The 27,757-nt window shown below is 47.5% G+C and overlaps 1 protein-coding gene across 4 annotated transcripts in view; it reads left to right on the forward strand.

Annotated features, from left to right (window-relative positions):
- Window positions 1-27,757, forward strand: part of LOC105478737 (zinc finger DHHC-type palmitoyltransferase 14) — a 297,287-nt gene that overhangs the window by 161,746 nt on the left and 107,784 nt on the right. For all 4 annotated transcript variants that reach the window (XM_011736331.3, XM_011736332.3, XM_011736335.3 and 1 more), the window contains exon 2: window positions 4,777-4,937. In XM_011736331.3, the coding sequence (XP_011734633.1) occupies window positions 4,777-4,937 (161 nt within the window). The remainder of the gene's footprint in view (window positions 1-4,776; window positions 4,938-27,757) is intronic.

Genomic DNA, 27,757 nt, shown 5'->3' on the forward strand with positions numbered 1-27,757 from the left:
TAGCTGTGAAGCTGTGCCAGTCTGTGGGTCGACTGAGATGTCCCATTAGTCTCACCTCCTTCAGGAGGTAAACATTCACAGTCGTGGGCAGGGTCTGCTTATTGCCTTGTCTTTACCACAAGGACTATAGATGCTCTCTGCTTTTTCTGAGCAGCAGTTTGAAGGTGTCTCAGTAGCCCTGACCTCATTGTTTGTTTAGGGTTGGGAATTCTGCTGCTTTTATAAAAAGTGAGTTGTTGAGAATTTCTAGGACAAATTCAGCACTGTCCTCTGTCACACACACAGGCTGGTGGAACGGGACTGTCACAAAGCACCTAGCATTGTACAGAGTTGTACCAACATATGGTGCTTCATCTGCTAGAACTTTAGCACATGGAGGGTCTTAGAGGTTCCAGCAAATGCCCCTAGAAGGTTAATGTGAGGCACACTCGGCTCAATGAGCTGAGGAATATCCTCTCCTCTCAGCTGAGGGAGCCTCGTGGGAGGAACTGGGCCTTAGCATCTGTCTGAAGGAAGTTATGGGACCTAGCAAGCCAACAAGAGTAGAGAAGTTCTAGACCAGGTCTGTGGTTGCTGAGGGTATGGGTGACTTGACTCTCCTCCTCTTTCAGGTAAATTTTAGTAAAATTCACTAAATGGATTCTGTTCATTCAGCTACTCAACAAATATTTATCAAATTTGGTTGCATTTTCCACCATGCGAGGTATCCTGCTAGGTGCTACAAAGGACACGAAGAGGAACAGGGGCCAGTCTCACCTTCCAGGACTTTTAATCTAGTGAGGTGCGTGGAGCATGTCCGCAAATAGCCACATGTCCGCAAATATCCACATGTCCTGAGGAAGGGGAGCAAAGGAAAACACGGTGGGGGTCCAGAGAAAGAAGCGATCCCTTTTGTTTAGGGGTGAGCCCAGAAACTACCAAGGCTTTTCAGGAAGCGGTATTGAGCTGGAAGTGGAAGGTTGGGGAGCATCAACATGCCAAATGGGAGGTGCGGGTGTTCCAGACACATGGACTGGACAGGCAGCGCCGGCGGTGGGTGAAAGCCCATGCTTGCCTGAGATGCCCAAATGTTAGGTGTGGCCATTGCTGGGATTCAGGAAGGGGCAGTGAGAGAGAGGGAGAGAAGGTGACTGGGGGACACTTAGACACCAGATAAGGAGCTCGAGCTTCGTTGGCAGGGACGGCAGAAGCATGGAAGGCTTTTGGGCAGAGACACGTGTGATTGGAGCTGGCAGTGGTGGTTGGGACAGATTGAAGGAGGGGATCGTGGTAGGCAGGGATGAGGTCACTGTCTAGGCTGGGCACAGTGGCTCATTCCTGTAATCCCAGCACTTTGGGAGGCTGAGGCAGGAGGATCACTGGAGCCCAGGAGTGTGTGACCAGCCTGGGCAACAAAGTGAGACCCTGTCTCTACAAAACACACAAAAAATTAGCCAGGCGTCATCCGTGGTGAGGGCCTATAGTCTCAGCCACTCAGGAGGCTGAGCTGGGAGAATCTCTTGAGCTCCAGGAGTTCAAAGCTGCAGTGAGCCGTGATCATACCACTGCACTCCAGCCTGGGCAGCAGAGTGAGACCTTGTCTCAAAAAAGATAATAAATAAATAAATAAGTAAACAGAGATCACTGTTCCAGCTGTCCCCCGGAGAGAGAAGACAGAGAGGGCTTTTGAGAGGAGGGACTCGAAGGCAAAACAGAGTGGAAGGAAGGCCCTGAGTGGGAGGAAGGCTGGCCGTTTCTCTTTAAGAAGGGGGAAGGAGGAAGACAAGCACAGGTGGGCCACGCACCTCGGTTCCCCCCAGGGGGGTCCAAAGCACTCACCAATGCAAGTCTAGGCAGAGCTGGTTTAACCATCTCATAGACCCAGAGCACGCAGTCGCCTTGTAACAGAACTCTTCCTGTAAGCTCCTTCCTGCCTCCCTGTCTACTCCTCCTGCTTTCTTCTCCACCATGGAGGGGCCAAAAACTGCAGCTGGCAAGCTGGGGTGGTGGAGGGGGCTTAACTTCATATCAAGGTAGAAGTTACCATTATTCACTGGGATTATTACCTTTTCATTTACTTAAATGACACTGTTTGCTACTTAAAGCGACAAGGACTTCCTATTACCTTCATATTATGATCAGAGAAGTCACTAGACCCGCCTGAGATTTCCTGCGGGAACAGGAGCAGGAGCAGGTTCCCAGGGAAACACAAACAGATGCATTTCAGATCTGTGCCCTGACGTGTCCAAGTGCAACAGCCCGCTACGCAGTGAGAGAACCCTGGCAGGCAGCAGGCCTCCCCGCGTCAACTGGACTTTCCCTTTTCCTCCTTTCCTGGGATGGCTCTGAATAAATCAGTGTATGCTGAAGTGCAGATACCGATCTACAGTGTATTGTCTCTGCAGTGAGAATGTGGCAGGGGACATCCTGTTTGGGGGTTGGAGGTGATGAGAGGCCGCAGAGGCATCAGCTTGGGGAAGTGGGGTAGCTGTGGAAGATCCCAACCCCGCGGATAGTGCACTTGGGACAGGGAACGGTGGAGGGCAAGGCATGCTAGAACTTGCTCTAAGAGCAAGAGGCAGCCTTTGCAACGTTGAGCAGGTAGACTTTGCAGTCCACCAAGCTGCCTTTCAGACCCAAAAAGGAAAAAATAAGCACACCAGAGCCTACGATCTACTCAGTCACCCTCACCGGAGGGTTCTGGCCATTCACAAGTAGCCATTCTTGGAGAAGCTCCATAGCGTTAAGCCACAGCTGTCAACACCTGAAGTGGAACACTCTCTCCTAACCAGGTCTGTCTGGTTCACCTTGTCCAGCTGTGCCCTCGCTGAAGCTGGCTTTGCTGTGCCAACATCTTCTTCTTCAAATTCATTAATCTTGAAAAAGGGGAAAAACGTGGGCTTGTTTTTATTCACTGTCATTGTTCAAATTATGTTGAATTGTGAATTCAAGTTTTTTTGGAAAATTCTCTTCTACACATTTGCTCTTTTCCCTAACCACTTTATAACAAAAAAAGTCCCCCTAAAGTAGATTATTTTAGACTAAAATTATATGTATTCGGGGTTTATATATAGCATATATGTGTGTGTGTGTGTGTGTGTATGTATGTGTGTGTATATATATATATATAAAATTTCATACCAGGGTATTTTCATGCCTTCGATATAGACTGTGTTTCTTTTTTTAAAATTTTATTTGGAAATAATTTCAAACTTATAGAAAAGTAGCAAGAGTAAGAGTAGTACAAGGAACATCCATTTACCCTTTACCCAAATTCACCTCTTGCTAATACTTGATCCCATTTACTCTGTCTAGACAATATTTTTTTGAGCTATTTGGGAGTAAGCTGCATTCATCGTGGCACTTTATTCCTAAATACTTCGCTGTACATCTCCTCGTGCTAGGAAACTTGCACAACCACGGTCCACATTATCAACATCAGTGATCGCTCCAGGAAGCTGTGTCTAGGTCTGCAGGCCTCTTGAAGGCTGGTGCACTAATGTTCTATCTATCACTTGTCTCAGCAAAGGGGATCACGGCTTTGGTCAGCAAAGGGGATCAAGTCCCAGACTCCTGCCTGCATCACTTTGCCATCCATCAGAGACCTGCACAGCAGTGGGGTGCTGGTTCCCAGGGCTTCCAAGACCAAGAGCCCTGTCTGCTTCCCAGTCTTGGGCAGAGCTGAGCTTCCCAATCCTTTCTTCTCCAGCTCCCCATCTCTGTTTTGTCTTGAGAACATGGAAGAGGATATTCTGATGAGGTGGGCAATCTAGCATTGCTTTCCATGCTAGATGTCCTAATTCCACGATTCTGCATCCTGTTCCCCAATGCCCATGATGTTATTTAATGTGGCAACAGTGGAGTGACTGTGGTCACTGCAGATCCCATCCTTCACTTAGGTCCAAGCATCCGAGTGCATCAAAGCGCCATGGTAAGAACTGCTCCGGCTCCAGAATACCTGGATCTGAGACCAAATGTCAGACGCTTGTTCCTAGGCTGGCCTCGTGTAGAGCTGAGTTTGTCCCAGTGGCACCTCTCCCTGATTCATCACAACCCCTGCTTCACGTCAGCGTGTCAGACTGACAGCAGTGAAGAGGTTGAGTTAAGAGTTGGGCCACGTTCATCCGTTGGTAGCTCAGACGCCCTCTGGAAAAGCACGAGATGATTCTATTCCAGCTGCTGAAATCCCTTACATCGTCTTCAGAAACTTGCCTGCAAGTCCATTTCCATAGCTCATTCCCTTCGGAATAAATTACCTCCAAAACATGGAAAATTGGTGTCTTGCCCTTTGAGAGTGTGTGTACAGTCCTCAGCATCTGAGGCTGGCTGAAAGTCCCTGAGTCGTTTGACCCAAGTGGGAAAGGCCGGCTTGCATGAAGATCATTCTAAATTGATGTCTTCTTCTATTATGTAATCCCAGGGGAGGGTGGGGGGATCTCATAGACTCCTGGACTGTGTTTACAGCACAGAGGACACGTGTCTATTTATACAAGCTCTATGCGTCTTAGACTGATTATACAAGCAGGACTATTTTCATTCTTCTTCCAGCATCTTCCTGTAAGAGCAGAGGGCTTGGGCTGTCGTGCTGGGGAGTGGGGGTTCAATTGTCTGTAAAAGAGAACCGCAGATCTCCCCAAATGTAAATCGTTCACATTGATGAATTTTTAATGGAAATCAATTTCCCTCCTCCAAATAAGCTTTTGGCTTCTTAGAAGATAAAGACTACTTACTGTTGATTCCTAACATTGTATATCCTTTCTTTTCTCCTTCTCCCCGGCCTGTCCAACCTGTTGGCAGCTGTCCGTACCTGGCGGTGAAGATCACTCCTGCCATCCCTGCAGTCGCCGGCATCCTGTTCTTCTTTGTGATGGGGACCCTGCTCCGCACCAGCTTCAGCGACCCCGGAGTCCTCCCACGAGCCACGCCTGATGAAGCCGCCGATCTGGAAAGGCAAATAGGTAACACTGGAAGTCTGCCCATGGCCTCTGGTCACTTCCCGCCTGGGCCCAGCCACAGTGGGGAAGGCAGGCCGAGGGCTATGCAGGAGGAGCTGAGCGCTGGGAAGGAAGGAGGCCAGAAATCAGCGTTCCTTAGCTCGCTGGGTGGGCAGGATGAGCTGAAGAAGAGGTGGCTGGAGGGACGGGTATCCTGGAGGCAGGACTGCTAGCCCAAGCGAGCAAAGCATCGCCTGTGAGCTGTGCTTCTCATGTTTCTTTGAAACCCAAGTGTTGATTCCACTCTACGAAGCAGCCTCCACCCCAAAAGGTCTACTACAGTTGTAGGTTGCTGCACTTACTCGCTTTTGCAATCCTTGGAGCATGACCAGTCTCCATGATATCAATCTAGGACAGTTACATCTTAGACGACTTTCTTGTTTATCCAGCCTAGGATTGAGAATTTCCTTTATTTAGGTATAATAAACATGTATCTGTGATATGTGTTGAGATGAATAGCTTTATTTTTGCTTAGATATTAAAACCTATACTAAAGTTTATTACAACCCATTTTGAAGATACTAAAACAGACCCTAATCCCTGACACAACAAACTTTTACATTTTTTTTTTTAATTAAAAAAAGAACTTTTTCTTGCTCTTAAAAGTTTGTGATTGTGAATGTGTAGCTTTGCTGTGGTGCTTTGGTAAATTTCACAGGCCCGGCAGAGGAGCTGTGATGATTCGGTGTGAACATAATGTTTAGGCCTAAAAAATCACTTGGCAGAGATATTTCTCTTCCAGGATTCCTCCTATTCTATGGACTTTCCTTTGCAGCCTCCACTAAAGCTGGAGGGAGCTCCCTGTCTACAGTGTAAGAAGATAGAGCTGTGGATCTTGCTTAAAAAGTGCCTATTCTGGTCCTACCATTCCCCAAGTGCTAAAGCACAGCTTTGTCCTTCTCTCGACATCTGCCTTCATCCTTCATCTCTACTGCCTGGGAAGGGAGCAGTAAAATGGGAGTGTGTGGAGTGTGTGGTGTCGTTTGCTAGACTGCAGCTCTCTTGTGTCCTGAGGTAGGAAGGAGCGGGGAGGGAGAAGCAATGGGCAGACAATCTCTTTCTTAGCCCCTGCATCATGGGATTCCAAGACAGGGCCTGCTAGTGCCTAATTTTAAGGCTCACATTTTATAGCACTTTAATCATTTGCCAGGCCCATCCATGGCTATCACTCCTTTTTTTCCATATCTAAGCCACCCTGTAAGGAAAACTTTATTATTATACCCATTTTACAAATAAGGAAACAAAGTCCCCAACAGGGGCTTAAATGGGTGAAAGTGGCAGAGCTGGAGCCTAGAACCCGGGTTTCCAGGTTTTCAGCTTTCCAGGTTTCAGACCTTGTTCTTTCCAGCTCCTTCCATCACTGGGGAGAGAGAGGGAAGTCAAACCTTGTTTCCTTCAAAACTGTGTGGTTTATGCCCACAACACACAAGCAGGTAACTTGAAAATCATCTTCCCAGTGCAAGGGCCCAACTTCCATACTGGGGGTGATGCAATTTCCTGTAGTGAGCCCCATCTCCAGGTTAGTGCAAGTGCATCTGCAAAATCAGCATGATTAGGAACAGGCTTTCTGCCTTTCTTACTAAGTGGATGAGGCAGGGCATGGTGGCTCACACCTGTAATCCCAGCACTTTGGGAGGTCGAGGTGGAAACATCACTTGAGGTCAAGAGTTTGAGACCAGCCTGGCCAACATGGTGAAACCCCATCTCTACTAAAAATAAAAAATAAAAAAAAATTGGCCAGGTGTGGTGGTGCAAGCCTGTAGTCCCAGCTACCTGGGAGGCTGACGCAGGAGAATAGCTTGAACCCAGGAGGCGGAGGGTTGCAGTGAGCCGAGATTGTGCCACTGCACTCTAGCCTAGGCAACAGAGCAAAACTCTGTCTCAAAAACAAAAACAAAAGCAGTGAGATGCCACTTCATACCCTCTAGGATGGCACTAATCAAAAAGACTGACAATGACAAATGCTGGTGATGATGTGGAGAAACTAGAACCCTTGTACATTACTGGTGGGAATATAAAATGGCACATCCACTTTGGAAAGCAGTTTCTCAAAATTCTCCAAAAGCTAAACACCATTCCTATGTGACCCAGCAATTCCACTCCTAAGTATGTCCGCACAAAGACTTGTATATGACTATTCACAGCTGCATGAAACCTAACAACCCAGATGTCCATCAAAGGATGAATTGATGATCAATATGTGTTATATCCATACAGTGGGATTCCGTGAAGCAATAAAAGGGAAGAAAAGTATTGATACAGGCTACAACATGGATGAACCTTAAAGACATTTGCTAAGGGAAAGAAGCCAGATACAAAACACTATGTACTTGTGATTTCACTTGTATAAAATGTCCAAGAAAGGACAAATCTTTACAGAGAGAAAGGAGATTAGTGATTTCCTGGGGCTGGGAGGGTAGGAGTGCAGGTTGACTGCACATGACATGAAGGAGCTTGTTGGGATTATGAACATGGTCTAAAATTAGGTCATGGTGATGGTTGCACAATGCAATAAATTCACTACAAGTCACTGAATTGCACACTTTCTATGGTAACTGCTATGGTACATAAATTATACCTCTATAAAGATGTGAAAAAAAGGAGGAAGAGGCCAGGCACTGTGGCTCACGCCTGTAATCCCAGCACTTTGGGAGGCCAAGGCGGGGGGATCACAAGGTCAGGAGATCAAGTCCATCCTGACTTATATGGTGAAACCCTGTCTCTACTAAAAACACACAAAAAAATTAGGCGGGTATGGTGGCAGGCACTTGTCATCCCAGCTACTCCGGAGTCTGAGGCAGAAGAATGGCATGAACCCGGGAGGCGGAGCTTGCAGTGAGCCGAGATTGCGCCACTGCACTCCAGCCTGGGCAACAGAGCAAGACTCAAAAAATAAAAAAATTTAAAAGGAGGAGGAGGGTAGGAAGGGAGAGAGGAAAAAGATGGGGTGGAAGAAGCAGAAGGAGAAGAGGAAGAAGAGGGCTTTGGAGGTCCTCAGACATGGGTTTGAATCCTGGCTCACCCTTTCTCTAGTTGTGTGACTTAGGCGAGCAGTGCAGTTTTCTAAACCCTATCCCTCTGTGTTCTTATCTGTGAAACAGGAGTAATGGCATGGATCTTTTGAGGTTCTTGTTAGGATGAATGATTATAGGAAAAGTGCCTGGCATGTTGTAGATGTCTAGTAAAGGATTGTTTGTTGTTTTGTCTAATTCTTCTCTTTTCAGTTTTCTCTTCACCTTCTACAAATGTAGGCTCTCATAAAAAGCTACCTGAAGTGTGACAGGAATAAATGGCAGAGCTGGTACAATATCTTTGGGTCTGCTGCCTGCCAGCTTAGCTGTGCCTCCTCCCGGCTGAGGAAGGAATGCAGGCACCTGTAAGCTGGGCTCTTTTCCATCACTGATCTAACTCTTCATAAGGAGTCCTCCGGTATACTACTTGGCTTTGGAAGATAAGGTTGTTTCAATGAAATCTTAACACATTTATGTTGTGCTATCTGGCTAAAGAAAGAAAAATGAACAATTAGATTTGGAAACTTTTTATTGTTAGGGTTATTTGTTCTAATTATCCATTGTAGATCTCTTCCTTATAGAAGCCCATAATGGCCGCTTGGAATCAGCCATCTAAGTAATTTATTGAAGATTTGCCAAGGATTTAAACAGCTTTCCCCTGTCTTCAAACTTCTGAGAGGAGTAGGTGGGGAGGAGGAGGGCTCTGGGCTTCAGAGTCTGTTTCAAGGCTCTTGAAATGCCTTACACTTCTTTCTTCTGAAAGAATGTTCCCGATGACTTAGGTTGCTGCTAAAAAGACATCAAAGAATAGCAGCAGGGGGCCAGGGAAGCAGGGGTCACTGGAGGCTTGCTTGGAAACTTCAGTTTCCGAAACTCAGTTTTTACAGTTCACCCAAGGATTATCTGATCCTAAGCAACTGATTTGGGGTTAGAAAAAAATGACAAATCCTGTACTAGAAATCACAAGATCAAAGCATTTAATTTCTATTAGGGATAGACCTTTCCAGTGATCAAAATAGGGGGAAGTATTTCACATTCCACAGGTTTCATCTCTTCGCACCCCCTCCACAGTCCTGAACCGATGCTGAGACTAAGGAAGTCAATGTGGAGAGTGAGTGAGGAGCTTTGGCTCCCAAAGCAAGGCTAGTGATTTAGGAAGCTCCTCCTCCAAGCCACAGTAACCCAGATACCATATACATGATGGACTTTGCTTGGTAAAGGTGGAACCAGATCAAAGGAAGCTGGTGGGCTTTTAAACATTCACTTGCGTTGTGGCAGAATCTGAAGACTGATTACCTCCACTCTGTATGTGTTGCTGACGTGGTGGAATGCCACTTCCCTAGGCAGAGTGGATGTGCCTGTGCGTGCGTGCGTGTGTATGCACGCGTGTGCGTGTGCGTGTGCGTGTGTGTGTGTTCCTTCTCTCCTTCTCTCCTTCCTCCTCCACTCCCTCCACCTCCTTCTCCTCATCTTTGGTCAAATTCTCATCATCCAATAAATTTTCTTGTAGTATGTAGAACCAATCACCTTACTATGAGTAAAGCTTATCTTTTGTTATTTCCTAAATTAATCCTTGAAAGAGTCTCTCGAGGAGATTTCTAGAAAGCACAGCACAGCAACTTCCTGACCCTGGGAAAGCCTGGACTTGTCAGGGACACAGTCCCGGCCCATCCTAACCACAGCATCTCCTGGGAAGACTTCCACAACCACAGGAAGTTTTGACCCACTGATCTGACTTGCTGGGCTTTTCCCCCATCAAAGATATCTTAATTCTGTGTTTAAGAGTAGAAACGTTTTAATTGGAATTTTAACGACACTAACGGACTTTTGTTGGAGAAAATGCTTTCTGAGGAAAAGACTAAGTCAATATAAGACCACAATTTTCTCTATTGCACAAGTTATTTCCAATTGTTTTCATTTACATTGTTATTTCACTAAAATTCTTTTTATTGGAGTAATTTCTTCTCTGCATAAAATTTATAACTAAGATTTTTCACCTATCAGTATTATGAAAGCTGCCATTATGAATTTTTTAATAGAACTATTATTTCTACTAAGACAAATTTTTTTTTGTGATTTGATTTTTTACCATATGCAGTTTTAGGGGTTTTTGTTTGGGTTTTTTTTTTTTTAGGCAGTGTTAATTTCATTTTCTGTTGTCAATATTCACCATAAAATTGCTTTAAAATTTGATGGTTTCATTGATTTGGTTTCATTGATTTTTGCCTAATGAGTAATCTACTGGCTGTGATTGATCTGTGATTGAATCTTCACACACTGTGCAGTCGCTTTGTGTACTGTATACTCGTTGTCCATACTGTTGAATATGCACCCCTCTCCACCCCCAAAAAATTGGCAGGGTCAAAATAGCTGGCATTACAGGTGGCTAATTTGATTGCTTTTTGCCAGTTTTTTTTTCAGAAGGTAAGATTTTCTGACCATTTCCCCCAATTCATATTTGTATCTTTTTACTCACCTCCAATATCACCACAATTCACACTTCGTGTAGTTTTTTTGTTGTTTTTTTTGTTTTTTGTTTTTTGTTTTTTGCAGTGGCCCTTTTAGCCTCTCATGCACTCTGACGAGGCCGCAGAGCTCCGTGCAGAATGGATTGCACCGGCCGGTGTGGGAGCCCTTGCTGCCTCTCCCATCCTCCCTCCCTACTGCTTTCCGCCCTGTTCTTGTTTTTTTGTTGTTGTTGTTTTTTGTTTGTTTGTTTGTTTGTTTTTAGATGGAGTTTTGTTCCTGTTGCCCAGGCTGGAGTGCAATGGTGTGATCTCAGCTCACCACAACCTCCGCCTCCCAGGCTCAAGCAATTCTCCTGCCTCAGCCTCCCGAGTAGCTGGGATTACAGGCATGCGCCACCATTCCCAGCTAATTTTGTATTTTTAGTAAAGACGGGTTTTCTCCCTGTTGGTCAGGCTGGTCTCGACTCCCGACCTCAGGTGATCTGCCCGCCTTGGCCTCCCAAAGTGCTGGGATTACAGGCGTGAGCCACTGCACCTGGTGTCTGGCCTGTTCTTGATGGTCACTATGATGCCGCCTCAGTAGCCTTTGGACTTTCTCCTCCACCACCAGCTTAAGCACTTACCCGTGCCCATGAAATGAAATATTCCCCGTGCTTTTCCCGTGTGTCGGTGTGATGAGTCTACTGGGCTCTGATGAACAGGCCGGACAGTGTTCATGGCTGTTGTTGATGAAGCGTCTCTCCCCGTGTGGGATGTGGCCACGCTGTGGCATTTGCCCACCATCCGTATTTTGTTACATCTGTGAGGATGCCAGTGCTAGGGAGGAAAGGGGTTTGCCAGAGGTCACTTGGCCAGAGCTGGGAGTCCAACGCCCACTCATCTTATACCACACCCTGTGCTCTGACTTGCTGCACGGTCCTGCCCACCTCCTGCTGCCTGGGGAGCCAGGCCCTGAGCAAGCCATGCTTGGCTCCCTGCAGCAGTGGCACTTCCCCTTCCCATGGACCACATCCTCTCTCCCCAGCGCAGCCTCGAGCTTCGAAACAGAAAGCCGTGCCTAGCATGCCGTGGCTGGAAGACCTGGTTCTCAAATCCTGGGCTCAAGTGGGTGGAGCAGGAAGAACTTTAGGGAATTTCCAGACAATCTAATGCCCCTCTTAGAGCTTCTTGAAGATTCAAGGGCCTTTTTCTAGTGGGACTGTCATTGGTGTCCAGATGTTCTGTGATATTTGAGGCAACGGAGAGTGGGGGAGTCCCATCATGTCTGACATACCTTCTGGAAGAGACAAAGTCTTCTAAAAAAGGACATCCTAGAAAAACACGTAGCTTCCTTGTCTGGGGGAAGTGTTAGAACCATCTAGAGTGCACGGATGCCAGGAAGTGAGGCAGCAAGGCTCCTGCACAAGGCCAGAGTGGCAGCTTGGGATGTCGAGATTTCGATGTCCCTTTAACAAGAAACTCCAGCCTGGGAGAGCTGGAAACCAGATGTCACAACTCAAAATTATGGTATTTGGGGAAGTACCACAAGATTTTGAAGGGTCTGTTTCTAAGGGAAGGAGGGGCCAGAGATGTTTTTCCACAGGATTTGGAAGGATGTGTGTGGTTTTCATCCAGGACGTTCAAGGAAGCCTGTGTTATTTATTCTTTCTATGGAAATCCAAACTTCTGGGAATGTACCATGTGTTGGCATTGAAGCCATTCTCTGATGCAAACATATTTCCTTGATTTTGAAGTTGGTGACATTACTATACACTGATGGGCGTGGGGACTTAGGACGACAGCTCTAGAAAGCTGTCTTGTGTCTCCTCTCTGCTGGTGGACGTCCTTCACAGAATTGTCTTCTTGGTCCTCTAGAGAGCTTTGTGGGTGGAAAGTGGCATTTTCCTCCTTACAGGAAGAGAAATTGAGAGAAGGGGGTTATTTAACTTGATGAGATCACACTTTTGTGCTCAGCCTGCACTGAGCTTAGGAATGTGAATTCCTGAGTTAACACAGGCATTCTAGAGAGACCACAGCATCACATAGTCATTCTAGCTAGCGACCGCAGCGTCACACAGACACTCTAGAGAGACGGCAGCGTCACACAGACACTCTAGAGAGACCGCAGTGTCACACAGACATGCTAGAGAGACCGCAGTGTACAGACATTCTAGAGAGACCGCAGCGTCACACAGGCACTCTAGAGAGACCACAGTGTACAGACATTCTAGAGAGACCGCAGCGTCACACAGACATTCTAGAGAGACCGCAGTGTCACACAGACATGCTAGAGAGACCGCAGTGTACAGACATTCTAGAGAGACCGCAGCGTCACACAGAGACTCTAGAGAGACCGCAGCGTCACACAGACATGCTAGAGAGACCGCAGTGTACAGACATTCTAGAGAGACCGCAGCGTCACACAGAGACTCTAGAGAGACCGCAGCGTCACACAGACATTCTAGAGAGACCGCAGTGTCACACAGAGACTCTAGAGAGACCACAGTGTCACACAGACACTCTAGAGAGACCACAGTGTCACATAGGGATTCTAGCGACCGCAGCGTTTCCCATCCTGAATGGCCCTCTTTGTGTAGTTTGTGTCCCTGTGTAAAGATGTGAAATCCCCTCTGTAGAACTGATGAACTCCTCCCTAAAGCCAGGATACCACTTCCTTTCAGTTAAGGGGAAGTCTGTCTTTCTCTTGCTACACCAATGTCACTTTCTTTAGAGTTTGTGTTAAGCCAGTGTGATGATGGCATACAGCAATGTTGATATGCTCTGCTAAAAAACAGAACGTACTGTGATTATAATCATTTCTTATATACGGGGCCATGGAAGGGGAAGGATGATGGCATAACCAGTGCGAGGAGAAGGTCACCCTGAGGGCAAGGAACACAGAGGCTGCGGTGGAGCGGGAGAGTAAAGGACCAAGCAGCATGAAAAGGATAGAAAACTTGGGACCACGCGCATGGTTCAAGAATACAGTCAAAGCAAGGAGTGAGTGGTCTGGAGCAAGTTAATGAAAATTCCAGGCTCACCCCTACCCAGCCAAGGGCATCAAGAAAGTTGATGACATGTGGGTCCGTCCATCTCTCACAACAGCTTTCTGCGGCCCCTCCCTTCCTCCTGGGGTGCTGGCCACTGCAGGGCTCTGAGTCATGGGACATTCCAGCTTAAAGGGACCTCAGCAGTCCAGGATGACATCCTGGACAACTCCCTTGGTTTACAGATGAGTAAACTGAGGCTCAGAGACAGGTGCAACCCCACCCACTGACAACAGAGCCAATCAGTGACAGGCGTGGGACCCTCACGGGGGGTCTGGTTCCAAGTCCAGGTACTATATAGCCCTCCTTTGACTTTCTGGCTTCTGAAACGGAATCTCTAAATCCTTGCTACTCAAACAGAGGTCTGCGGAAGAGCAACGTCAGCGTCACCGGGGAGCTTATTAGAAATGCAGACTCTTGGGCCCTGACTCACCTGGTAAATCAGAATCTGCATTTCAACAAGACCACAGGTGAGTCACCTGAACATGAGAAGCACAGCCCTGGGACCTTTCCACATCCCGCCTGTGACCTTCCTCCACAGCATAGCCTCTGCGTCCTCTCTACTGCAGCTCCCAGGACTGCCGTATTTTCAGGAGTCTGGCTACCTACAAGTTCCTCTACTTTGAGTATTCTGTTTAATCACCTCCCTCCCTGCAGTGCCTGTTAGATAAATGGCATCTTATTCCTTATTATTACGTATTTAAAATAACCATATGAACTTATTCTGTGACTTTGAGAAGTGTGTTGACTTCTTGGGGCCTTAATTTCAGTGTCTGTAAAATAGGCCCACTGAGTGCAAAGAGCCATTCCAGCATTATCATCCTATGATTCTAGAAATAAACCCCTCTTTCTCCTTTGCTTGGTTGTGAAAATCTGGGAACCTAAACACTTTAGAAGATTATTTTGACGGTTCCACTGCTTAAACAGAAGAAATGATGTCTTCTGTTAATTTTAAAATGCAAAGCTCCGTGCACACCCATGTAAATTCAACACGCAAACTATAGGTACTGCAAAATAAGATATTTCAATGACTCACTGGAATATTACTATCATTAGTACTTTAACTGGCGTATTTGGGAGGATAAAGCAAGATGATGGAACAGTAGCTCTTTTGAGTGAGGGAATGAGTCAGTCAGTTGGGTTTTAGAAGGAAGCCAGAGATGAAACCCCTCATCCAGAGTTGGCAGGGCGGCCAGCACATTGCGCAAAATAATCTCTGGAACAGCCCTCTCCAGTGGATGCGCTGGGCATGAGGAGGAGGGGAGGCCAGACGGGCTTTTCAGGAGAAAAATCCCCCTGGAGGACGTTAATCAGGGGAGTGGGCAGGCTCTTTGTGCTTGGGAAGTGGGAGGCATTTTTATTCCAAGGGTGGAAGTAGCATGAAAGGCAGCTCAGGAATAAAAGGAAACAAAGGACTCAATGAGGATGGAGGAAATGGACCAAGGCAAGGAGGTGTGGCGGGACCTGGTTGGGAGGAGACCGACCAGGGAAGGCTGAGCAGGTGCAGCGGCGTGGAAGAGAGTCCCAGCCACACTGAGCCTGCAAGGGGACTTAGAGAGCAGGGGCTGCGGCCTCAGAAGCCAGGCCTTCCCTGCAGAGCCTCTCAGGGACAGCTTGTTTCCTAGTGGCCCCGGGAGCCTTCCACACCCTACCTTATAATACACATCTGCAAATTTTTGGTGGCTGGAGTTGTGACTGGGGAATCCGATCTAACCTAGAGCCATCTGCCAAACCACACACTCAGAGTGTCCCTGAATACCCCTCACACCTCATTGTTAAAATGATTCAGGACATTTGTTAAAACACGAAGGTAGACTTAATCAGGGAGACCATGCAGAGTCATAGGGACCAGTGCAGTGGGGTTTACAGTAGGGAAGAGGCGTTGGGCTCCGCTCCAATACAGCAAGGAACAGTGGGAATTTACAGCCAAGGAGCAGAGTTGGGGGTAGTGGATGGAAGACTACCAAAAGGAAGCCTCAGGGGTGAGGGGGCTTCTGGCTAAACCAACAGAACCGGATTCCAGCCGAAGGCAGGCCAGGGTGGTCAGAGATTCCCAGGGGACAGTGGGGGATGAGGAACCCCATCAAGTAGCAAAGGGGATCAGATAGGGAGGGTGAGGGTTCTGGCTAACCTGACTCAGCAGGACTTTTGCTAAAATTGGGCATTGCAGAAACAGACACAGAAGCCCCCAAATCAGGGCCTCGCTGGGAAGAGCAGTCAGAGATGCCTGACTAGAGTTTGGCAAGAATGGGATCTTCCTTATCACGGATGCCTTCATGTCATCCACGTGTTCACACACTGTGAACACAGGACTTCGTTGAGGTGTCCTCTTTGGGGTCCACCACACTGTGAACATAGGACTTCATTGAGGTGTCCTCTTTGGGGTCCACCACACTGTGAACATAGGACTTCGTTGAGGTGTCGTCTTTGGGGTCCACCACACTGTGAACATAGGACTTCATTGAGGTGTCCTCTTTGGGGTCCGCCACTCTGTGAACATAGGACTTCGTTGAGGTGTCCTCTTTGGGGTCCGCCACTCCGTGAACATAGGACTTTGTTGAGGTGTCCTCTTTGGGGTCCGCCACTCCGTGAACATAGGACTTTGTTGAGGTGTCCTCTTTGGGGTCCGCCACTCCGTGAACATAGGACTTTGTTGAGGTGTCCTCTTTGGGGCCCACATGCAGGTCTGTGATATTACTGAGACTCTGCCATAATAATCACCCTCTGAACCCCTGTCATGATCAAACCAACTCACCCTTTGCCTTCCCGGTGACCTTTCTCACTTCTTTACTTTAAACTCGTATGCTGGGGGTTGGTGGGGGAGGGCTGGGGGGAGATACAGCCTGCTCTGGGGGAGCTGTATCTCCCTTCCATCTGTGCCCTGGAAAACTTACATGTAAGGATGAGAGATACATTAACTGTTTATTTTGTGTTTCTAGTAGATAAGTTCTGAGATTAAGAATCATTGCCTGCAAACATGAGTTGATTGATGGCTACCGTGTAGTTGGAAGTCTGACATGGGCAGCACTCAGAGGCTAGCGGGTACTTAGAGAGAGGACAGGGAAGGCAGATGGGGGTGCCACTGGGAGGACAGTGGAGTTGTCCCATGAGGGCTCTTCCTGCCATCATGTTTGGCAAGGAAGAAATTTCCTACAATTTTCATCTGTCCAAATTTACCTTCCAAGGCTTTTGGAGAAGAAACTTGGCTGACATCGATGGACAGAAGTGAACACCACTTATTCAGAAACTGTAGATAACGCTTTCTAGGAGAAAACACAAGCCCAAGTGGATGAAGGCCATGTTACATACCATCACAATTTGGAGTGTACACTTTTAAAAAATCTCTTCATTTTCCTTTAAGGATGGAAACTCAAAGTCCAAGTGTCCTTGAGTGAATGGGGGAGTGGTTCTTTACATTCCATAGAAATCCACAGAATAGAAGTGGGCTAAAATCTTCTGCTGCCTTGACCAAACCTAAATATAACCCCCTTGGTGTGACGATGAGTGGCAGCTCCACTAAGAATGTAAGGCAGGCCGTAGGCGAGTCTGCGTGTGTTCCAGCAGTGACATTTAAAAAGTAAAAAAAGTACATTTTAAAAAGTAAATTAATTTTAATAGTATATTTTACTTAAGCCAGAATATCCCAAATATTATTTTGATGTGTATTTGGTGTAAAAAAAAAAAAAGTACTAATGGAATATTTTACATTCTTTTGTCACACTCACAGTACATTTCAGTTCAGACCAGCCACCCTTCCAGAGCTCTGTAGAATAGGCACACAGGACTAGGGGCTCCCACACTGGACTGCACAGATTTAAAGGACAAAGAATTGTACATAAAGACTTAACTGAAATCTCTCAGATGTATCCATCTGATTTATTTTATTTTCGATCATTTGAAAGAATTAGCTTTTTGAGCCAGTGAGTAAAAAACATGGGCATTTGAGACGTGGCTGTTCCTCTGTGATCACCACCGTGATGGTGGTGACACTCTGCAGAGAGAGATCTATCAAGAATCACACAGGAATGCCTATGACTCTCATCAGCGTTGCCTCAGCTGTTGACTCCTTGGGCAGGGTCAGTTACAGGCTGAGTCCCCTATGCCCTATATAAGTCCCCTTCTGAGTTAGGGGTGCCTGCACCCCTGTACGTCAATCCTGCCACCCAAGGTGGGAGTAGGAGCTATGGTCTTCTCTTTATTCAGTTCTCCTGTTTTTAGGAGAGATCTTTGACAGACCGGGTGACGATTGCCTGGGGTTCTTTTCCAAGGCCCCTCTCTTTTCCAGCTGTCTCTTAAGGACTCAATGTGGATTTTACATCATTTGGAAGCACCTTGCTCAGTGCCACTTCCATCCTAGAAAAGAAAAGGCCTGTTTCTCTTAGATGCAGATGATGAGGTTTTAGTATCTCATATAATTTTAATTTTGTGAATGCCAACAAAAAGTTCATGTTCCTAGAAAGGAACACAGACACAGAGCTGGTCACGAATGGTTTGTCTGAGTAATTATGGTTGATGAGGCTGCCTGACCCCCCAGACCCTCCTTGCAGCAGGACGTCTGTCCTGTAGCTGAACAAACTTTTGGTTGGTGACTACAAAGAGAATTCCCCATTTTTCTCTCAAGGAACACAGACTTTTCAAACCTTTATGTGGCTATTTTTTAATCATAGAATATACCAGACATGTGATGAAAAATGTTCCTGGATAGCTGTTTACTTAGAAAATTAATCGTTATCAGTTAATCCATCTTAGGCATGGTATTGTCTTAGGTGCTACAGAAGAATCAAAAGAATTCCAGCTGGAGGGCTAGCACGCACAACTGCAACCCCTGACAGCTTCTTTTTTTTTTTTTTTTTTAACAGAGGAGCATCAACAAGGACAGATTATTATAATGCAGGGTTTACAGCCCCTGCCCTGTTGCCAGATAATTCCTTGCTGTGGGCCCCCCACCCGCAACCCTGTGTATTGCAGGGTATTTAGCAGCATCCCTGCCTTCTACCCACTAGAATTGTGACAAAAAAAATTATCTCCCGACATTGCCAAATGTCCCCTCGGGCACAAAATCACCCCCAGTTGAGAACCACTGCTGTAATGTGAACTGAATTTGTGAGGGCTGAAGGGACGGTGCGCCTAGGAGAGGATCAGGAGGGATTAATCACAGGAGGCCTCTGGAAGAGAGAGATGCACGCTGGATTCACAAGACACGCAGGCCATGAATGGCCGGAGGAGGCGGTACTGGGATGCAGGGTGGCAGAGACCAGGAGAAGGGAGGTGTTATTTCACAAACTAGTGACTGAACAGGAAAATATGGGGACCCCACCTGGATGTCTTCGGCTACCAATCATGGTGTACATGGAGTGATTAGTGGATTTGGTTCGTGTTGTGGCGGATCATGCTGCACAAGGCAGGTGCCAGCAGACAAGAAAGCAGAGCCAGCAGAGAGGACAGGAGTTGGGGGTGGAGGGTGGGAAGGGGGATGGCCAGCGCCCCTCAGCGCCCACTGTCCCCGGGTCCCATGTGCGTGTGTTCCACATGCCCATCAGTCCTCTTGGCAGCCCTCTGAGCCAGAGGCTACTGTGATTCCTACTTTACAGCTGGAGAAACTGAGGCACGCAAAGGACAAGTAACTCCCAAAGCCTCTTAACTAGTAATCAGGAGAGCACAGCTCAAAGGCCTGGCTGGCCGCTGAGTTCACGCCCTCACTGTGCTGTTTGATAGGGGTTAAGGCAGTGCCAGGGGATGGAGCTCCCGTCACCAGCAGGCGGAACGGGTCTGGAATCCAGGCAGTCAAACAAGGTTTGAAAGGAATGAAAATGCCCACCCTAATGGACAGCACCGTCAGGAGCGCGTGCGGAGTGAGACTGAGCAGGAAAGCCATAGATGGAGTCCAGGGAGACAGCTGAGTGCCGAGGCCCTGGCGCTGGAACAGGGGACACGAGGCTGGTGTTGAAGCAAAGGCTGGAGCAGAGTGACAGGCGGGGACAGAAAGGGGAAGAGATGGCTGCCACCAGCTGAGGGACAGGCCCGGGCGGGTCCCAGACGAGCTGAAGAATGCTGACTCTGGTGGAGAAGCCAGTGAGAGTTGGGGCTGACGAGGAGGAAGAGTTGTGGGCCCTGAGGGGCTCGGGTTGGAGATGAGGCCAGGCCTGCGTCAGGGAACTGGAGCGCAGAGGGATCCCTCCAACAGACACTGAGGGAGGACTCAGTCCTCTTTCTCTGCGGGGGAAAGGCCAAGAGCCTGGACCAGACCATGCCACTCCGGGCTGTGTCCTGGGCGGACTGCTCAGTCCTCCAGCTGCAGAGTCACCTTCTCTGAACCAAGGACAAAATAGCACCACCTGAACTGCCGGGCTGCTGGAAGAGCAAAATGAAATATTGCACCTGTGGGCCTAGCACAGCGTCTCGCACACTGTAGCAGCAGAGGAGGATTTGCTAGTGGTGACTAGGTCAGGGCAGAGCGGGAAACTGCAGCCAAACTAAACAGAGGCAGCGGGGCCAGCACCACAGGTGGGCAGGGGCCTGTGCCAGGCTGGTGGCTCTGGGAGGGCTCTGCCGGGCGTCAGGATCGGTAGGGGTGCCTGTTCTGATAGAAGGGAAAAGAAACTTGACTTTTGCCATGTTAGGATTTTAGTCTCCAATGGCTCATCCTATAATAATATATGGGTTTTATAGACATGGACAGAAAGTGCACAGTTGATTTTCACATTCGGCAGAGGTGAGTGATTGGTTAGATGTGTCCAGCATGCATTAGATGGAAGAATGAGATGAAAACAAAATGTTATTTTAGGGACAAGACTTTGGTTGTCCTTATTTGCAAATTTAGCTCTAAGAATAACTTCAGCCTCAAGACAAGGAAGGGGTTTGTGGTCCACCTCTTGTCAGCTGGGTCCATCTCTATTTGCAGACTTCGTTGTTTCATTTCTGTACCGCTAAGAGGAGTGTGAGCAATAGATGGCTCTCAGCTCAGTGCTCCCAAGCAAATAGACTAGCAAAGGAATGGCGGCTACTCCCCCATGTGAGGCCCGTGCTGTGCAATCCGGGCAGAGTACTGGGGACTGCCTTTGCTTTTGTCACCCTTATTGGGATAAATAGTGGATTTCCCCTGATTTCCAATGAATGATTTTGATTGGCTAAGCCAGCACTGTCCAGTAGTCTATAATGTGAGCCACACATGCAAGCCACACATGGTACGTTTTCCAGCAGCCACTTTATAATAGTAAAAAGAAGTAGGTGAAGTTCACTTTAATAGTATGTTTTATTTCACCCAGTTATTGGAAGTATGATCATTTGAAAAGTAACCAATATTTTAAAATATTTAAAGTATTGAGATACATTACATTCTCTTTTTTTTTTGTACGAAATCTCTGAAATCTAGCCACATTGTGTGTGCCCAAGAGCCCCATGCAGACAGTGGCCAGCACCTTGGACAGCATAGCTCTAAACTCCCCAACCGAGATGCTGCCATTCCCAGAAAAGGCTGATAATTACTCTGAGCCGGGTGACCTTCATGTCCCCCTGATCCCCTTTGGACAGATGCCTGGTATTCTGATGGTTCATTTCCGACCTAGCTAGTCTGCGTTACACAGGGAAACTGTTCAAGAGCCAAGGATCACCCAGAGCACCTACAGTTAGGCCGTTCAGTGACAAGAGTAGCCAACCGAGAGGGCTGACACCCAGCTGTTACCAAGTCTAGAGGAAAACAAAACTAATGACTCTGGTGCAAACATGGAATCCAGTTTTGTGGAGAGGAGGAATTTCTAATATAAGAAGAGCAATGGCCCATCAATAAAGAAAGATTGGATTCGGGCGAAAGCAATGAAAGACTCAGAATTGTGTTTTTGGTTTTATGTCTTCTGTTTGGGATCCTCATTTCAGGCCCTTATGATTCTGTTTTTCCACTTGACAGTGCACAGGGTGGTTGTAGGGAGTCATTACTAAAACAAAAATGATTGGGATGGCATTTTGCAAAAATCACCAAGTGAACTTTGATGGTTTTAAAAAAGCAAGCAAACAAACAATAAAACAAAGTTCAAGTAACGTAGATCAGAGATTCCTCTTCCCTGTTGTAGGAACTTGCTAGGGGAGAAGCATCTGGAAGCAGGACCTGCAGGCATGGCTGCTCAGCCCCCAGCCTCGGAGGGTAGATTTCCCCCCAGCTCTCCAATACAAACGAAAGTGAGCACTTCTGAGTCTAAGCACACTTTCCCAACTCTTACAGCTCAAAACACACAAACAATGAGCTTTTTCAGGCTTCCCATGAAGCTCTGCCGAGATAAAAGCAGTTAACAACCACTCTTCCATGACGATAAATGGTTGTTGGTTTTCTTTAATCAATATTTTAATAACTATTTGCACACTTTGGCAATTATGGCTACAGAGAGACTGATGGTGATTACGGAAGCAGATTGCAAAGGTGATTCACGAGGATGTGGTGGTTGACCATCTCTCTGGGACAAGTGGGCTTCAGCCCGGCACCTGCTGCTTGAAGCAGGTGTACTGTAGCTGTTGCGTGGGCAGCTTACGTGGCAGCGGTCGACCCCGCTTCCCGGCTGACACGCTCTTCTCCAGGACAGCTTTGCTCCCCAGCAAGTGCAGCAAAAATTCACTCCAGAAGCAGTCACTTGCCTCTTTCCGTGGGCATGACTTTAGAGCCATTGGCGTTAGAGCTGAGTTGGCCACCATCCTGTGCCTGTATGAGTGGAAAGAATCCGCTGAAGCTGGAACTGCCCTCACGTCTCCCAAGGAGAGCCCCGCCACCCCGCCATCTTGAAGGGCATCTTCCTGGAATAACAGCGTGATCATGTTTCCTGGCACTTCTTCTCATTCTCAGTTAAAGACATATTCCATTCATTGTTTTCGCTGTTTTGTTTTTCCCCACTTCAAGCTCCAGGTTGTCATGAATACTATTTTGGAAGTGGACCAGTTATAAATGTTTTGTCCAGAAAAGAGTCTGGAAGGAAAGCTCTGAAATATCTGGATTTGCAGAGAGAGAATTAGGAGCTGTCTTTTTACATTGTATCAAGTTTTAGAAATAAACATGAAGAACCAAAGTAATAAAATGATGGAAGAAATTCAATGTAAAAGAAGTTGAAATAGGCCCCCATTGAAGGGCTGCAGGGAGCAAAATAGAAACCTTACTTGAAAATAAATATGAAGACGTTCATGATAGAGTTATTTATAATAGTATAAAGGAAATAGAAGCAATTTCTATGCATACTAGGAGGGAAATGGATCCATGAATTACACTATACCTCTATGATGACTGTTTCTTAGAACGTCTTAAAATACTGATTTCAGCCAGGTGTGGTGGCTCCTGCCTCTAATCCCAGCACTTTGGGAGGCTGAGGAGGGCAGGAGATCGAGACCATCCTGGCTAACACAGTGAAACCACGTCTCTACCAAAAATACAAAAAATTAGCTGGGCATGGTGGCGGGCGCCTGTAGTCCCAGCTACTCGGGAGGCTGAGGCAGGAGAATGGCGTGAACCCAGGAGGCGGAGGTTGCAGTGAGCCGAGATCGCGCCACTGCACTCCAGCCTGGGCGACAGAGTGAGACTCTATCTCAAAAAAAAAAATAGATAGATAGATAGATAGATAGATAGATAGATAGATAGATAGATAGATAGATAGATAGACAGATAGATTTCAAAAATATCTAATGGCTTATAAAAGTTATCCTTATACAATTTCAATGAAAATATGCAAAATACAAAATTGGATGTACATTGGGATCTTAATATATATAGAAACCTAGACTGGAAGGAAATATAAACAAGTTTTTTTTGTGATTGGACTGGAAGTAATTTTAATTTTTTTCTCTGTATGTTTCTGATATTCCCTATGATGAGCATGTGTTACCTTTATAATTAGAAGAAAAAAATCAGTAAATGTCATTACATAAACTCTAGCATTAATACATATGCATTCAACAAACATTTATGAAGCCTTGGCAAATCACGAATTCTCTCTAAGGGCTTTGTGTTTTCATCTGGATGATGGGATCCCATGGCCTTGCCTGACTCACAGAAGCTTTATGAGGAACGGATGCATTAACCTGAAGAAGCTGTGAAAACAGCAAATTGCTTATCCAAGCACGACATTATGAGACATGGCGTGTCTAATCACGAGCCCACTAGAACATGAGAAATAAGAAATTGAACAAGACTGTAATGAGTTGTTTGGAATGGAACCCTGTAAGAAACTAAAACAAAAAAATAGTCAGCATTTAAATGCAGATTGCAGAAGGACATTTGGGGGATCCCAGGTCCTCAGAGCGTGGGAGTGTTAGCTGCCCTGTGCAAGGGTGGTCCTTTATTGGAAGTCGCCTCAGAGAGCATTGCTAAGTGTGGCTTTTTACCACTACCCCTGAGAACGGCATTCACTCTGCTTCATTGGAAACAGTCTATCCCGTGTGTGGGAGAAGCACGCCTTGCTGGGGTCAGGGCCAGGAACAAAACTCAGAGGCCGTGCTGAGTTTTCATCAACACCTGAGCAGCTGGCATGTGCCAGGGTGTGGTCTAGGGTGAAGGCTGCCATCCTAGTGCAGAATAGAATCCTGTGGAGGTTGGAAATGTTTACCTGCTTGGTTTTTTTTTTCTTACCATGTGTATTATTTTCAATAAAATGTATACGTATACAAGTGAGCACCTTCCCCTGGAAATTCTGACTCAGCAGGTAGAGTGTCCGGCAGGTGTGCATGTGAGACCTGCTCTCCCAGCACTCAGATAAACATGGGGGACAAACGTGATGAAGCAGCCACCCTCAGTTTATAATTAGGAAACAGAAACTATACACGCACACCTGGCACAGAGCAGGTGCTCTCACCCAGACCTCTTGAATTGTTGAGTCGAATTTATTTATTTATTTGAGGTGGAGTTTCGCTCTCATCACCCAGCCTGGAGTGCAGTGGTGTGATCATGGCTCACTTTAACCTCCACCTCCTGGTTTCAAGTGATTCTGCCTCAGCCTCCCAAGTAGCTGGGATTACAGGTGTGCACCACCACACCCGGCTATTTTTTGTAGAGATGGGGTTTTCACCATGCTGGCCTCCCAAATTGCTGGGATTACAGGTGTGAGCCACCGTGCCAGGCCCTGAATTTAGAAGTTAAATGCAGAATACATAGATGTTCTCAGAGGGTTAGCTACTTTTTTCTCTTAGTATCTGAGGTTTTTGTGGGTTCAGTGAGAAACCTGGGTGTTTATAACATGTAAACAAAATGATTTCAGTTCCTCGACTCACACAGCTTTTCACAGGGAAGGGGCAGAAAGTGCAGCTTGAAGGTATCCAGAAAACATGTGTGGGGCAGTCAGATGGAGCGGCTGCAGCCCGGGGGTGTAGAGGCTGTGGGGATCTGCAATAGCCTGGTTGGCAACCATGACAAGAAAGGGGACGGGCCTACGAGTCAGTCCATCTGCGACCACGACACCCACAGCACTGGGCAGGGATCACGGGCAGAAGCGGGGACCAGGGCTGCCTGACTGGGGTTTAGCCATGAGAACAGCTGGCGCAGCCTCAGAGAAGGTGCTGCAGAAGCTCCCACGGTGGATGCTGGGACTCCTGGGCCAGAAGCTCTGCGAGGGGGGCGAGGGGGCTCCCCCTTGTTCCAGTCTCCCTGGCTGGCCCCTCGTTTTCTGTTAGTGGGGCCGGGGCTGCTGCTGGGCTCTCCACGCGGTTCTCCAGGAAGATTTGGGGTGGGGCCTCCTGAGAGGGTCTATGAAGACGGTACCGCTTCTCCGGGTACAGGAAGGGAGGGGTCCCTAAGCTGCGGCCTCTCGCTGAGGTCAGCAGACCCCCGATGTGCCACCTGAGCAGCTCATTCGCAGGCAGGTTCCAGGCCCAGTCCTGAGCTCACCACCCAGAGTCTGTGGGAGACAGGGCCTGGGAATCTGCATCTAGCAGAGTAATGTTTGAGATTCACTGACTTAAAATGTCCTCCCATACATAGGGGGCGTGTTATGCATGTGAGGTGTAGTGCTGGGAAGAGGGGCAGCCTCTTCAGGGATTGGAGGTTGTGTCAGCTAGGAAGCCACTCAGGACAACGGTCCCTTCCCGCCTCCCACTGCCCCCCAAGCACCCACTGTGCCCAAGTCAGGGAAGAACCTACAACTCCCCAACCCCACCCCTGCCCTGCAAGAGCTGTGCATTCCCTGCAAGACGCTGCCCAGGAGGTGAAAGGGAGCAAGGCGTCATGGACGCCGGGCCATGTGGATGTAGGGTTCAAGGTCTTCCTGCGGTCAGAAGCTAGCTCCACAAGGGTCTGTAGCATCTCCCAGGCACCCGGAGCTGGGCTGGGCTCCTGGAGGTGGTGACTAAGGCAGAGTCCTTGCTCCCACTACAAGCCTGGAGGCTGGAGGGGAAGGCAGCCAAGCCGACCCAAGGGCCTGAATGGAGGAAGTACTTGCCAGGCCTGCCCTCCCAGGAAACACCACGGCCACCACTTAGAAATGCTTCCTGGAAAGGCCCCTGCCCGGGCTTGGCCTGCCTGGGTGTGAACGTGCCTCTTCCCCAGCGCCAAGCCAGAAGAGGAGCCGGAGCAGGTCCGGGTAATGTGAGATCACCCAGGAGTGGCTGTTTCCTGCCTTGCCCGGCTCTGACTTTGGGGAGGCTGTTTTGTTTCTTCCCCCTTCCCGGAGCAGTATTTCTCTGTTGAAAGTGGGAGTGTGTGCTCTTATGCCTCCAATACCTGGTTCTCAGAAGGTGCTTATTAGAGAGACCCCATGGCAAGCACTTACCAGCCCTGGCAGCTCCCTGCATCCACACTGTGTGTGTCCAGAGCAAAGCTGATCACTTCTTTACATAGGATGCAAAAAAGATGGGAATGTGTCCCCGGCCAGCAGGGGCATGTGGGTGGCCACTGAACAGGACTAAGTGTGAACTAGGACCAGAGGCACGGGCCACGGACTGCAGATGTCCAGACCTCAAACACCCAAGGAACTCTAAGGCCAGACTTCTAGGTTGGTTAGTTCAGGCTGTGGGACTGTGGTGAGTGAGGTTGCATTGCAGTTGCATTGCAGTTCTGGGACTTTTCTAGAAGCTGCATGGAAGTGAAACAGTATGCTCTGGTTGGCTCATAGGCTTCAGGCTGAATTCAGTCATCTCCAAATCTAGCCATTCTGAGTGGCTCCCTCAGGGGAACCTGTCTGCAGACCAACCCAACAAGGGCCAGACAGAAAGCAAAAGCCTGCCAGGCTTCACTCTGAGGATGTCAGGGCCCTTGCAGAGAGGAAACTGGGCTGGAAATTCAAAGAATGTCTCAGAGTCCTATTTCTTCTTAGTGAAATTGACGAAAGAATTGAGAAACTCCTTTTCTGCTGACCAGATTTTTTTAAAACTCAAACCTCACATTCTTCAGTTGGAACTGTTTTGCATGGTGGTCACAGCTGGTGTCTGCTCATAGTTGGGGCAGGGCGGAGGCTTTGGTTGGATAATCAGGCAGAAGACAAAGATTCAGATCCCAATTCCCTCTGCCCTCTTCATGCCAACCATACCAGGAACCTGAGCAGGTCTCTTTCTTTTCCAGAAGTGGATGGGGGTGGGGGTGAAGAAAACATATTCAGAGGCATCAGTATGTCTATTTGGCTAGAAAGAATTCTAGGCACTTGGGAATAGTCTTTTATATTATGGATACATTTTTTAAAATATGTAGAAAATGGTGACCATTACAGACTAATCTCTAGAACTAGAAACTCAGTTTTCTCCTCTTTCAACCCAATACATCAGATGTCTAGTGAGTTGTCAGACATCTCTGCAAGGTAGTAAACATTGAAAATAATGCAAAGATAAATGAAATAAGTTTTGTGTATGTCAAAATCTAGACCAAACTGCTATTGATCACGAGATGCTTGCTATGAAATAATTTCTTAAATCTGTCAGCACTCACATTTTGATTTCACAGCACTTACAGTCCTTTATTAAAGTACCACTGAGCACCAGTAAAGGAGGACAAAATCAATACTGCCAATCTTATGATCAAACTTAGATAAAACTCATTTTTGCCTGATGATTTCCCTTTGAGAACTCACAGGTTTTGGCCTCTGACGGCTGCTCTGGGTCCTCCAAGGTCAATGTGGAGCAGGAAGGGTAAAATGATAGAGATCTGTGGGTGAGCTCCTGCAAGCTGCTTTTGATGTAAGAGTATTTTCCAAAGTAAGAATATTTGGGCCGGGCATGGTCGCTCACGCCTGCAGTTCTAGCACTTTGGGAGGCTGAGGTGGGTGGATCGCTTGAGCTCAGGAATTCAAGACCAGCCTGAGCAGCATGGTGAAACCCACCTCTACTAAAAA

The sequence above is a fragment of the Macaca nemestrina genome, chromosome 5, assembly GCF_043159975.1.
Source record: "Macaca nemestrina isolate mMacNem1 chromosome 5, mMacNem.hap1, whole genome shotgun sequence".
NCBI lineage: Eukaryota > Metazoa > Chordata > Mammalia > Primates > Cercopithecidae > Macaca > Macaca nemestrina.